This window comes from Neodiprion pinetum, chromosome 3, assembly GCF_021155775.2.
Source record: "Neodiprion pinetum isolate iyNeoPine1 chromosome 3, iyNeoPine1.2, whole genome shotgun sequence".
Taxonomy (NCBI): domain Eukaryota; kingdom Metazoa; phylum Arthropoda; class Insecta; order Hymenoptera; family Diprionidae; genus Neodiprion; species Neodiprion pinetum.
This window is the reverse complement of record NC_060234.1, coordinates 33,020,605-33,034,553: the sequence shown is the minus strand read 5'-3', so window position 1 is coordinate 33,034,553 and position 13,949 is coordinate 33,020,605. Positions and strand designations below refer to the sequence as shown.

Below are 13,949 nucleotides of genomic sequence, written 5' to 3'. Positions count from 1 at the left end.
GGTCTCAATATGTCTGCCATTTTTTCCTCCTATCCCCCTCCGGCCAGCCGCTGTGTTTTCGTTTACGCGTGGCTTACGCCTATGTATGTTATGTAGGTACGTATCTACATGCCTACTTTACAAGATTTATTGGATCGCAGTCTGCCTTCGGAGGAAGATCGTGGTGCGTGATTACGGGATTTGTGCGGCGAAGAAATCAATCTGTTCAACGGAAATAAAAGATCGCGTGGGTGCTGTAACGTAATATAGGAGTGTTTATCCTGTAGTTGAGTAACAAGTCCGTTGAAGCGTGAAGTTTCAATTCCTTGAAAATATGTCAGGCCAGTAGTGAATCATTTCTGCCGTTTCAGTCAACGTATTTTATCAATCCAGCCGTCGTCAGTTGCAGCGAGACAGGTGAACCACCGTACTTTAATCATTTCTTTATTTCTCCTTCGTCATGACCAGTGGAACGATTCTTGACACGACAGCGAGCCGAGTAACAACCCGAGGTCTTACATCTGTATATATTGAGTGTGCTGCGTAAAGGATTAGACCGAATCTGTAGGTTAGAAAATCCTTCGTCGCACGATCTGTCAGAGCTGCCTCGTTCTCTTTATATGTTATACTAATCGGTCGGTATATACATTTGATTTTTCTATAACGTGTAAAATTGTGACCGGTGATCCTGCGCGGGTTCAACGATATTTGCATGAATATATTTGCGGTGAGATTGCTTGATTCTTCGCCTAGTGATGTAGTGCCGGGATTCGTAGCTGTGAAAATTACCGTATAAATTAATCCACGTACAGGGTGCTGCAACTTGGACCGTTAACGATTATCGCAATTATTATCCCAAGTTTAAACATACACTTTGAAACAGTTTAATTGCTGTTACCGTGGGTCATTGTACCACCCTCTCTTAACGCGCCAGCCCCTCCCCTCCTCCTCCCACGAGTTGTACCCTGTGCATACCTATAGGTATGATATTTATACACACAGAGCATGTACGGTATACCTATATCTACGTGTAGTTCAGATCTTATCGTTATATCTCCCTCTCTTTTCAATGGTGTTGTCGGGTTTTGGCTGATATTAGTCACGCTTTTAGCATGTTTTGCATACTGATTTGCAATTACAGTGTACCCTTTGTACACAGATTACCTATTATGCAGTTATACATCATTGCAGTACTTACGTGTGCGTACAATATGTATGCTCAGAGTCATAAAGTTTTAAAGCTATGGGATTAGCTCTGGAATTTGAGGGTGGTAACAGATATAGTTTAACCACTTACCTATGATACTATGGTGTTACCACTTTTTTTGAATTATTTACTCTCCTAACACACTTTATATTGATGGCTAAAAATAATCCAGTGTTGTAATCGTAGTTGCTTAAAGTTCATTCCCCTTTTGCTTTTCAACTCTTGCTTACCTGTTCACCAATGTAACACAATACTTTAAACTTTTATTTCTCCGTTATTCAGTCCTGCTTATATATAATCACTCCATCCTTTGTGTGTCGACGCGGCTTCGCTCTTTATTTATTAATATTTTTATCCGTGAAAATATAGAAAACATATACAGGTAAGAAAAATGTTGCAAATTAAACCATCAGCTATTTCTTATACAAGTAAAGTTTTCAATTCACAATGCAAAGTAACTCGAGGCTATATATTGTCTTGATATATATCGTACTGCTTTATTTGGATACAAATTATTGCAGCAAAAGAACTGCTTGGTATCAAGTAAATAAATAAAACAAGGGGTTTTCAGCAAAACTTTTTATTGACGTGAGACAGCAATTGTTATAATTTGAAACATGATTTATTAGGCAAAACTTGGGGAAAATAGTTTGACGATAAATAAAAACTGAAAATGAAATGAATGGTTATAACTTCAGCAATTGTGCTATTAATAAGAATACTTATCATATTAAACCACAGAGTCCAAGCTACTCATTTTTTAACCAAATTAATATTGTGTATATTCTCTAGCACTTTAGTTGTTGTTATAAACATTTGTATCTGCTTATGAAAAAGACAAAAATTACAAATAATTACTTTTCCTGAACCTTTATTAAATATATTTTATAAAGTGAACCTTTCTAACCAACGTGTAATGATAAGTTGCCCAATATCGTGTTGCCTTACTTCTTATGTAGCAGAGGCGTATAGTTTAATTACACAGCTGGGATAGTAGAGGAAATTATAGTTTTCGAAGTGTCAATTATTTATTTATTATAAATGGTAATTGGAATTTTGAAATTTTTAAACATTCTTCAGACTTTCGACACGACAAAGGTGCGTCATGATGTGCCCTATAGCTTAAAATTAATCTAAAATGAGGAACAAGCAATGGAATTCTCTCAAATATATTATCGCTTCAAATGATTGAGTCAGGTCTTGTCAATGTATTCAATAATGTTACTAGTAAGAAATAGTCATGGGAAAAATTAAAGTACCATGTACAGTTAAATTGTCATTTTGTCATCGCGTGACTTTCTGTTGAGAATGTAAAATTGAATTATCAACCAAAAAGCACCTTGGTGCAAAAACCTTTCACCAAGTACATTAAACATGTGTCCTCGTCCTTTATAAAAAAATAATGAAATCACATATTACTGCCAAGTATATGTTTGTCAATGCACAATGAAAGCAGGATTGAAACTCAACCCTTAGCTTCCACATCTCTCTGGAATCACACTGGGGTCAGACCGACCCTAAACTTATCCAACTACAAATGATAATTAAGTATGAATAAATAATAAAACAACTCATACACTGATGAAAGTCCTAAGAAAAAAAATAAAATTAGTAAGTGGTGCTTGGCAGGCCTTTTTAGAAAAATACCATACAGTTTTAAAACGAGGTCTGAAAGTCGGCGAAAATTCTTGATCGAAGTGACGATTTCGTCGACGTTGTAAATATCAGAACTAGTATATTTTGGCTCTTTGTGCATCGATCGTATTGATATAAGACTTAAGTGAAAGCTCTAAAAATCTGTAGACTGATAAAACTTGTGGGATGCTGAATTTCATCGTGAGAGTGGGGCAATATGTGTTTATATTTTTGCTGGGTAGGTTTCTGTTTGCGGTAAAAGATAGTGCAGTCGGCGAGTCTGTATTTATGTTTCATTTTACTGAATTTGGCGCGATTGGCGACTGCTAATTGTGATAACGAGCCCTGGACAGTGATACGATTTTTGGTCAACATTAGGGAGAACTATCAACATTTATAAAGAAGCTTGATTTGTCGAAATAAATGCAATCCACACCGATCTATTGTTTATTATGTTGTGTTCAAACCAGCTGTTGCACAGAGTTTCGTACATCATATACATATCACTCCTGATGATATAACTATGCGTGCGTTAGTCAGAAATGGTAAATTGGTGGAATCTTGAAATTTGTGAACAACATCGCAGTCCTATTGTTATTCAAGATTTTTGTTATATTGTGTTTTTGTAACTGGTAAAACGTCTTAAAGATAGAATATATTATAAATGAATATATTATGTGATAGTTAAAAGTTGATTGTTTGAAACGCAGGATGATGGAGGAACCGTTGAGTCGGGGTGTCTCGCCGTCGGGAGGCAGTAGTCTCTCTGGAGGAGGTGAAGTAGGCGCTATGACAAATGTGACATTGGAAGAACGCTTGCTTGATGTAACATCACGGCACTCGTTGAATCTGCTTCGAACACCACCAGCAAAGAAGGCGAAACGCGTCCGTTTTTTTCGCAACGGAGACAAATTCTATACCGGTGTAGTAATGGCAGTGACCCCTGAAAGATATAGGAGCTTTGACAGTTTGGCAACGGATTTGACAAGAGCATTAATTTCAAATGTAACATTGCCCAATGGAGTTAGAGCCATTTACACAATGGATGGAAGGAAAGTGGTAAGTGTCGGCGATTTGGAGGATGGAAAATGTTACGTTTGCTCTGGACAAGGTGAGACTTTCAAAAAAGTCGAATATTCTGCATCAAAAGTTCGGAGGGGCAGCTCGCTATCTGGACTACCGCAGTCACCGGCTGGAACCGGTCGCCTGACTACTTCTGTTCCTATCTATGTTCAGGCCAAAATTGTGACGTTGATTAGGCATGGAACAAAACCTCGCAGGGTGCTGCGGCTCTTGTTGAACAAAAGAAATGCTCCGAGTCTTGAGCACGCTTTAGAAGCGATCACAGAAGCAGTTAAGTTAGATTCTGGTGCTGTGAGAAAAGTTTATACTTTGAGTGGTGTTCAGGTCACAACGTTGGAACAGTTTTTTCAAAATGAGGAAATTTTCTTGGCTTATGGTACAGACAAATTGACTCAGGAAGATTTCGAACTTGACTTTGAGGAATCCAAAGCTGTTCAAAGCTTTAGGAGAGGCCATGGCCTGACCAAGAGATATGGGGGTCCCATGCCTCCAATGCCGAAGAAATCAGGAAAGAAAGCTCTCAGCATACCACAAGTCAGAACACCAAGTCCTGTTTTTGTACAACTACCACTACCCCTCAGAATGCATTTTGTAGCTGGACATGTTATTGGAGATGGAAATTTTGCTGTTGTGCGGCACTGTATCCAGAGGTGAGTTTCATAATGACATTGGGCTTTTTCTTGCCTTTACTCGTGTTTCTACTTGTATAATAGTATAAATTTTTTTATTACATAGACATACTAGAGAAGCTTAAAAATTTTAATTATTTATTTACACTTATTGAAACGTAGACTTGTACAATTACAGAGTTTTCACTTCGTGACAATCTATTTGTGATCGTGGTACTCAGTTCCATTCTGAAGCTGATTGCTGTAATGTGATTTGGTGTCTTCTGTTTATCTATTTCACTGACATTTTGAAATTTTGTTGTTCGCAGGAGAACTGGGGTAGAGTACGCGTTGAAAATTATCGATAAATATAAATGTCAAGGTCAAGGAACAATGCTGGACAGTGAAATTGCAATAATGAAACAAGTTTGTCATCCGAATATAATTAGCTTGATTGCCGAACAAGAAACAACTGACCAATTGTTCTTAGTCATGGAGTTAGTCAAGGTAAAGGAAACCGGGTTTCAGTACTATTGTTTTCCTTCCATCATTTTTAGAACTACATTCCTTTAGGTGACTTGTTTCCTAAACTAAAACTTATTTTTTATCAGGGTGGTGATCTATTTGATGCAATAGCTGCTGCTACGAAATTTTCCGAAGCAGAGGCTAGCGTGATGATCACTCATTTAGTATCAGCCCTAGCATACTTACACGCGCACCACATAGTACATCGTGACGTCAAACCAGAGAATCTCCTAGTCGAGATGGAAGGAAGTCGTGTAACATGTTTGAAGTTGGGAGATTTCGGTCTTGCACAACTCGTCAGGGAACCTTTATACACGGTTTGCGGAACCCCTACCTATGTTGCTCCTGAAATACTTGCTGAAGTTGGCTACGGATTAAAGGTAAGTGTGTCGGATTTTTTTTTCTATTCCTCGAAATATGAATATCTTATGAAATTTACGCATCCATTTGTATAAATAATTTGGTTGTTTCAATTGGTTTAAATTTCGAAAATAAACGGAGCAATGAACAGATTATGGAATGCTGATGGCCTGTGTGAGCTACTTGGGAACATATAGACAGATATGGATAGACAACTTTCCTCCTACGGTTACACCTACTAATTTTGTCACAAGTCAGCTGCGTTTCCATTTATGTGTTGGTTAAACTGTAAACTTCTTATGCTCGATATATTCCTATATATATTCTTGGGTATATGTACTTGAAATTCACATGAATAACAATATCGTTTATTTATTTTATTTATACTTGAGGGTGGAAAATATTTGTAAATACCCGTGTGGATTTTGGTGGTAAATTCTGTCAATTTCAATTGTAAAGACAGGCAAAGTTTCTTTGAATTATTGTTTTTTTAATTACTCTAAAAGACACTTGGTGATTTTACTTGGATGAGATTTATAATTAGCTTGAGTCATTGACACCAACCTGATCATTTCCTCTGTATGACTTATTCTTTTCTGACTATAAATATTTATAACCATATCATAATCTGCCTACGTTTTATATTAGAAATATTCATAAGAATAAATAAAGTTAATTTTCGATGCAAAAGTTGAATGCCTACTTTTTGTTATTCACAGATTGACGTGTGGGCTGCTGGCGTAATTATGTATATTCTGTTGTGTGGCTTTCCACCGTTTGTGTCTCCCGAAAATGAGCAGGAGGAGCTGTTTGAGCGTATTTTGAGTGGTCATTACGAGTACACAGCGCCGTACTGGGACTCTGTATCCGAATCAGCCAAACAGCTGATATCGAATATGCTCCAAGTGCAACCGGAGCTGAGATTTAGCGCCGAAGATGTTCTGGACCATCCATGGCTCGCGGTAATTTTTTACTCATATGCTTTTTATAATTAGATTTACCGGGTATAATAGTTCATATTTGCATGCCTGAAAACTCATACCTGTAGGTTACTTCTTTGCAGCCCTAAACGCCCGTTTCGGTTGTAGTAAAAAGAAAGGTGCTAGGAATGGTTGATTCCAGTGATAGGTTCTGTTCTGTATATACGCAGCTATATTTATATCTAATCGGACACATAAAATTTCAGTATTTTGTTGGTTAGTAGCTTGATTCAATAGTTTCATTTCGAGTACAGCTTTTGCTCTCATTATCATCTCTTACTATCGTGTACGCTGGGCTCTGTTGCAACGAACTTTGAACTGGATACCATTTTATTACCTTGCACTTATTGGCACATTTCTTAGCTTTGTATTATTAGATGTTCGCACTACTTGATTTCAGATTATATAGTACTTCAAGCTTATCTGTTTCAAAATATAAATAAAGTGACATACAATCTTGGTGCGTAAACTAAATGTGAGGTATATAGGAGTATTCTCCGAGGGTGTAGGTGTAATAAGATTCAGATAGATAACAGAAAATACTGAAAAATCGGGATAAATTGAGTACGTGATTGCGATTTTTGTGTTCAATTTATTAATTGCATATTTCCAGATTTCAATTCATATTATTGACAGGGGGAATTTAATGCTATAAAACTTCGCATTTGTAAATTCTCTCCCGTCGTATTAAGATTGTCGTGATCATCAGCTGACCACCTTACAATTTACAAAATTTTATACACTGAAAGTTATATCAGGGATTTTCTCTAAGACTGGTCCGCCTGCAACAGATTCTTCATTAGTGAAACATCGTATTCTACGTATTTCGAATTACGAAAATGAAACCCTTTTCTATTTATCTTGTAAATTGCGCAGAAATTTGGGTTTTTTGCTTCCTTTTTTTTGTTTAAGATGAGAAAGAGGTGTTATTTTGGTAGTTGCACTTTATGTATAATTTATTGCAGCTTATAACATGTATTTTGTTTGCCAGTATACCCTTTCTTGAGATAGACAGCCCAGCTTCGTAAACTGCTTACGTAAGAAACCGTTAATTTGATCCTTGGTTGTGATTCGCTTCTATCGTGCAAATCACGCAGCGCAAGTTCCTCGCAGCAGCTTTTGTAGTGGTTTGTTGTATCTGTAGCGGTATTTTCTTTTGTTTGGTCTCTGTACACTAACAGAGCTTTTTAGGAGGCGAGCAGGCCACTGCAGCAGCTGCAGAACCGGCGGAGCAATACTGGCATAAGCAGCGTAAGCCGATAAGACAAGCCACGTATGACTTCAGCTATGACTATGGAACGAGAAGACAAGAATCTAGCAATAACACAGGAATCGATGGTCAATACGCCTACGTGGCGCCCACTTCGTCTCTGTCAGACTTTGTGTTTACTCAAGGACACTGGTCTGACTTTCCCAAATCTCAAAAAACATACTGTAATGTTTCTCTGTCTGCATCTGACACGCACATCAATGAAATTGACTTTTTGAATGGATATTGTAATGCCAATGAACCACAGTCTCTTGATACTGCCTGTTTGGAAGACATTAGAGCAATGACAAAATCGATGCATGATTTAATGAATAACATAGGTCAGATGAGTGATGCCGATATCAAAGAAAGACCAAATTCAGCTCTAAATTCTGTACCATCGACGAACGGTGCTTCAATCCACCCTAGTTCGAACAATAAAAATGGAAAATTGACTGCCAAAGAGAGGAATTGCGGTAGCTCTATGTCAGAAATTGCAACACGCAATGAAAGTCCTAAATTAAAATCAAACAGTCGTTCGTCCTCTGTTAGGAATGGACATTCATTGTCTGACGTCCGCGGGAGAATTAGTGCTGGATCGAAATCTTCTAATCAGCGGCAGAAGTATGGTAGTGGAAGTAGTATCGAAGAGAATAAAAAAGTACGTGTACGGAAAAGTACTCATGCTAAGTCTGTCGAAAAACTTGAATCATTAAAATCGACGCATCGCGACTCTTCGGACTGCTCGGAAATTTCAAATAACGGTATTTCTCCAATGAGTACACGGTATAGTGGAAAACAAACTTGTTCTAAAATCAGTTGGAATAAAGCGCCACAAACTTCAAACAACAATGCATCAAAATTCACAAAGTTTGCTAAGACTAGACATGTAGATACCGTAGATTTAAGTACCAGGTCCAATTACGATGGAAAATCGAGCTCTGATAATGATATTGAAACTTCAGATAGTTTCGTCAATATACAATTTGCAAGGTCAGCTCTTTGTCAGAGTTCTGACTCTTCTCACAGTATCGAGTCCACTGATAGCTTTGAAAATGTTCAGTTCATCAAATTCACTAAGAGTGATAGGATCTATGAAGCGAAATCGTCAGATAAAACTGGCGAAAGAGAAAGGTGTCCTAATTCTAGCACAGACGATAAAAAAAATGTTATAAATTCAAGTCGTATCCAGTCTCCGTCGGAATACAGTATTTCTAAATCAACCAAAAAAATACAGAATTCTAACCAGTCACAGAAAATTAGCAAAAGTCAGGAAAGTGCATCAAATGTTACTGAGAAATGTTTAGTCAAGCGAAGGGAAAAAAAACCATCCCATGTCAGTAATTCTACAGACGAACTCAGTTCAGCAAGGAATGAAGTTCATAGAAATAAAAGATATAGCTGTCATACTCCACACGTGGGTAGAAGGATGCAAGGTGGGAAGGATGTTGATGAAAGAGTTAATCAAACGTCGAGTAGTGAGTACGTGACGAAAAATAAGAAGTCTAGTTCCACTGATGAGCTACACGATGTAAAACAAAAACATTCGAACAAATCGAAAAGGTATAGCTTGTATTATACACCGCAGCCTTCGCGAAAAAATTACAGTAGTGATGGTAAGGATGCAAAGAATACAAAAAAACTCGTAAACGAAAGTATCTCACAGTTGGGTAGCCGTCAAGCAGATTTTGAAAAAAATATCACAGAGACAATTACCTCGAGCACAAGAAAGGATGTAAAGAATAGAAAGTCCGTTTTGCAAACGACAACGGCAGCCAGCAGGAATAGGTCCAACAAACAAAGTATTCATATAAAACCAGGCATCGTTAACGTTAAACCAACACAGACGAAATTAGTTAAAAAGTCGTAATAATTAATATATCGACAGTTCATTAAAAACGATCTCGATTAGGGGTGACCTAATAGGCATAAAGTATCTCAAATTACGTATATGACTCAAGAAAAGAAAAAGAATGTTTTAGAGTTCGAATTGACTAGGAATCATAGGAATGTGGTAGAATGAATATTTTTTAATGACGTATGCGTATAAATGCTTGTAAGGCCGATTTGGATTAAGGTCACGATGTGGAAGTATTTTTTGTGTTAAAATAACTTATTTATTTAGATATCTTAATTTCAAAACTGACAGAAAATATATAGGAACCAAAACATGCCAAATGCATTTAAATAGATTTATTTTATATTCTTCCCTCATAAAACTATAATACAGCATAATACTCCAACGTGAATTGATGATTAATCATTAAAGAGTATGGGAGTGTAGGGAATTAGGTGAATAGCAATGTAATATACAAGAGTCCCAAAGACTTGAGGCTTTACCTCCGCTGGGTTACAGAGAGAAGCGATAGGGTACTAATTCACGTTTAACTGGTTACTGTATGCATACAACGAGTAGCTGTCTGTTTTGCTCAAGAAAAACTCCACCTACGTAATTGCTAGATGGGATATTTTTATACAAACTTATTACAACAATGGCGACCCTGAGCAATAAATGAAACGGTAATCACGGTATTTGAAGTGAAAACGCCTTAAGAACAAAATCATTCAGTGACGTCCTTTAGATCTGATCAAGGCTGTTGTAATTATTTATAATTGTAATTATACAAATTATCACGAATATTGAATTCTCTGTTACCCAGAATTAGCCGAATATCCCGCATAGTACTTTTCTAACGCAAATTAATTTTTCTATTTAGCTATGTATATAGAGATAGTATCATGTAATTGAAAGAATACCACAGAGATCTGTGTTTATTATTCACGTAACGATAACTAATTTTTAGACGTGTATGATAGCTTGCGATAGCCGTGATGTAATTGTAGTCAATTCGTGAATTGTACTTATAATTAATCAATGTTACTCCCGTGTAATTTTTCGTAATACTCGCCCGCGGTGACCGCCAGAAGTATACTGTATTATTAATTTATAAATAACAATTTTTACGAGGAGGTGAATAATAAATTACTAGTGTTAATGTACGCCAAATATTGCGCAGTGATTATACGGATACCAAATTTTGTTAATAAACGGTATAATTTTTTATATTAAAAACATAGTATACACATTATACCTATAATAATTATCATGCAAATTAGATGTTATATTCGCTACGCGCATTACCTAATCCTATGATATGATATATCACACTAAACTAAAAATAAACGTGTAAATTTATTGTATTAATTTTATTATCTAGAAAAAAGTAATTAAAAGACAAGTACAACTATACGTCTAGTTTCTGGCATAATCTTTACTCCTACTACTGTTCAATTACAAACTCCCACATTGATTTCATTCGAGTCAAAGAAACTGGAATATTATTAATTATCAACTCAATATTCATCTCTATCAAGATTATCAACACAAGACACACGCGTAAAGAAGTTAGCGCATAATTTGTTAAAAAAAAAATGCGTACTTCGCGCAGTTTGTTATCGGCGGAGCTGATAACAAAAGCGCGCGAACTTGAGTCCGCTATCGAGTCTGAAGTGCGGAACGACGACGGCCAAGGTCGTGTTTTGAACGTTAACCGATGTAGCGTAGCGTTAAACAGGCCGCAGAATCAGCAACGAAGAACGTATAAACTCTGTCTGATCTCAATTCTCAAATGCGATAGGTGGTCAGATTAAACGAAGCGGTCGAGCCGGCCGGTATTTGTTTCGACTTTACGCAGCTGTTGACGGATCCGCTGGCACATCGCGGGCGCCGCGATGTCTAACCTCTCGGTATGTTTCCACTCGGAGCCTTTCGTCAGTTGCACGCTTGTAAGCGTGCGGTGAGGGTGCCCGCCCTACAGGCGCCCTTTGCCTGCCCGATTTTGGGAAATCAACGCGTGTTCACATTCGAAATTCGAATAACCTGCATATCAACCAGTGACAGTCGTGCCTAATATTCATATCAGTAGTTTTCAGTTTTTACCAGTGAGTTGTGACATGTTTTTGTTTACCTTTCGTCGGTGATTGGAGCACCGCTATATAGGTAAATGTTTACTATCAATAAGGCCTGGATAAATATGTATTCAAAATTACAAAATATGTACTTATAATTTAGAATTGAAAAAATATGGAGAATAGAAATTGCATTTTCTGCCTCCGAATATCATACTTTACGTAGAAAACCAAGTAAGGAACGAAAATCATTTAAGTAAAAAATATATATTTACGTATTAATCCGGGCCCTAACTATCAAGGTCACTCGTCATATTGTAGGATAATTTCAACATCCATGTACCGACTAACTGGAACAGCCAATCAAATCAAACGCTTATCACAGTTACGTGTAAGATTCTCATGCGATAGTTGCTCACAGTTTACTCTCAGTTTCGGCCAAACCTCGCACAATCAACTCGGAACGAATACATTCCGTTTGACTTAAACTAGGCGAGATATTTGAAACCGCGGAAGGGTGATCGTCACGTGTTTGGTGGTTCGAAATAGCGGTGAAATATTATTTACACTACGTACTCGGAGCGCCGTGCACCGCTTTTAGAGCCTAAATATATTATCTACTATAGCGCACTTTGTCAGCATTGACAAACGGTAAGTGAGTTGGGAGGGGTACGATGAACCTTTTTTTTTATCCGCTTCAACATGTCTGCTTTTTCTATAACTTTTCACCAGACGAAAGATTGAGAGTCGAACAATATTCACTTATTCATGATATTATTCCAGCTGCTTAAAAGTTACGGATTATGCGTCATACGTTTCGACATTTGAAATTAATTTTCATACATTTATTGAATGATAGAAATCTTGTTCAGTAATTATTTTTATACGTGTGGTAGAAAAAATGATAAAAATAATACTAACAATAATAATAGTAATAATGATAGGTATACGTAATAAGCTAGTATAAAGAAAAATTCTTAAACATACCAGATGCCTGCACAGATTATGAAATTGTTGTCAATGGTCTTGAAAAATTAATAACTCTTTGACGATATATCAAGTCAGTATTCACGCGGCTGCTGCAACTATAGGAAATATTCAAAGAAGGAACATTTTTCAAATCATTGATGTGAGCGAAGGAGTTTCTGTTGAAAGTTATGTTCATTTTTGAATAAATTAAATCACGAATTATATATAAATCACGAATAAAATCCTTGAATGGAATGTATATTTATACAACGATATTGTACATGTTCAGGGTGTGCATACATTTGGTAGTTACTCAATTGAATTTGAAATCATTTGGCGCGATATCGTCCACGTTTGATGCAGATTCGCAAAGACTTACAGTTAGTGTGAGATTATTCTCTGTGTTCGCGCGAAAAAGTCCAAGTTTTGTACAACAATTTTATTGAGCGATTATAAACCGGTATATTTTCATGACTAGAAGATTGCCAAAATTAGGCAAAGTAAGATAACCGCAAGCGCAATACGCCAGAGGCACTGAACATCGGCTTGCCTTCTGTACCGGCAATTCATTAGCAAACGTGATAAATTTGTCTGTGATTCCTACCTCCCTTTCTTAATTCAAATTCGCCTTATCGTATCGTTGAAAACTTTTAATTAACGAACCTAGTTTGCTGCCCCCGGTAGTTGGGCTTACTCTTTGTGGACATTGGGTATGCACATACATACCTACGCGAGGCTTCACTTGTACTCCTTGTATAGCTGAACACCGCGTGATCTACAGATTAGAGATACAGATAACCGTCGGTTCAATCTTTCATCTGGACGTGCGTTATCCGTCGCCCCAGCATCACGTGACACGTTCAATTAATCAACAGGGGAAATTAGAGGGTTATTAATTACCTACGGATACAACAGACTTGTTCCCCGCATGCTCGGGCGTTGCCAATATCCTCAGACATTTTACTTTTTTCTCTTCTCCAACAAAATTACGAAATACCGTTTTACCTTTTCTGGTACGACTCGGCGTGCCATGTACGTGAGAAATGTCTAACTAATCGGTTATGTGATTCGTCAAAATTGCTATAGGTTGCAGGGAATATACTTTATACCTACCTTAGTTATAGGCAATAGCTGGTACCACGAAGAAGCGCGTCTTGTTGATGTTTCGCTTTGATTATTTACTTTTACCGATAACCAGAAGAGCGCGAGGCGGTTTGCTGGTTCCTTTTTTTATTTTGTTATTCATTATACACATAAAGATGTTTCACGTGAATCAATAGATTGATGAATGAATTTGGTGCCACGTATACTTTGACGATACATAGTATATTTTAGTTCGCGTTGGTTGATACGCGAGGGAGAACGAGACTGAGGTAGCCTGACGGGTAAGTTGTCGCATTGCTTATATACCAGCATCGCACCCTTCGTGGTTGCTACGTAAAAGG

The 13,949-nt window shown here is 37.2% G+C and overlaps 2 protein-coding genes across 2 annotated transcripts in view; both read left to right on the top strand.

The window, feature by feature from the left end:
- The first annotated feature begins 109 nt into the window (after positions 1–109).
- Positions 110–10,857, top strand: LOC124214033 (uncharacterized). Its single transcript, XM_046615993.2, has 6 exons — positions 110–396; positions 3,532–4,554; positions 4,842–5,019; positions 5,124–5,417; positions 6,117–6,359; positions 7,559–10,857. The coding sequence occupies exons 2-6, from the start codon at positions 3,533–3,535 to the stop codon at positions 9,494–9,496; spliced, it is 3,675 nt and encodes a 1,224-aa protein (XP_046471949.1). The 5' UTR covers positions 110–396; position 3,532; the 3' UTR covers positions 9,497–10,857.
- Positions 10,858–11,402: 545 nt separating this feature from the next.
- sick (sickie) overlaps positions 11,403–13,949 on the top strand; it is a 179,466-nt gene continuing 176,919 nt past the window's right edge. The window contains exon 1 of the mRNA XM_046615988.2: positions 11,403–11,626. The gene's annotated coding sequence lies outside the window, so the exon portion shown is untranslated. The remainder of the gene's footprint in view (positions 11,627–13,949) is intronic.

Excerpts from the sequence above, each read along its gene's own strand:
- LOC124214033 (XM_046615993.2), top strand. The coding sequence starts at position 3,533 with ATGATGGAGGAACCGTTGAGTCGGGGTGTCTCGCCGTCGGGAGGCAGT. Across the intron at positions 4,555-4,841 it reads GTGCGGCACTGTATCCAGAG|GAGAACTGGGGTAGAGTACG; the intron begins GTGAGTTTCATA and ends TGTTGTTCGCAG. Across the intron at positions 6,360-7,558 it reads TGGACCATCCATGGCTCGCG|AGCTTTTTAGGAGGCGAGCA; the intron begins GTAATTTTTTAC and ends GTACACTAACAG.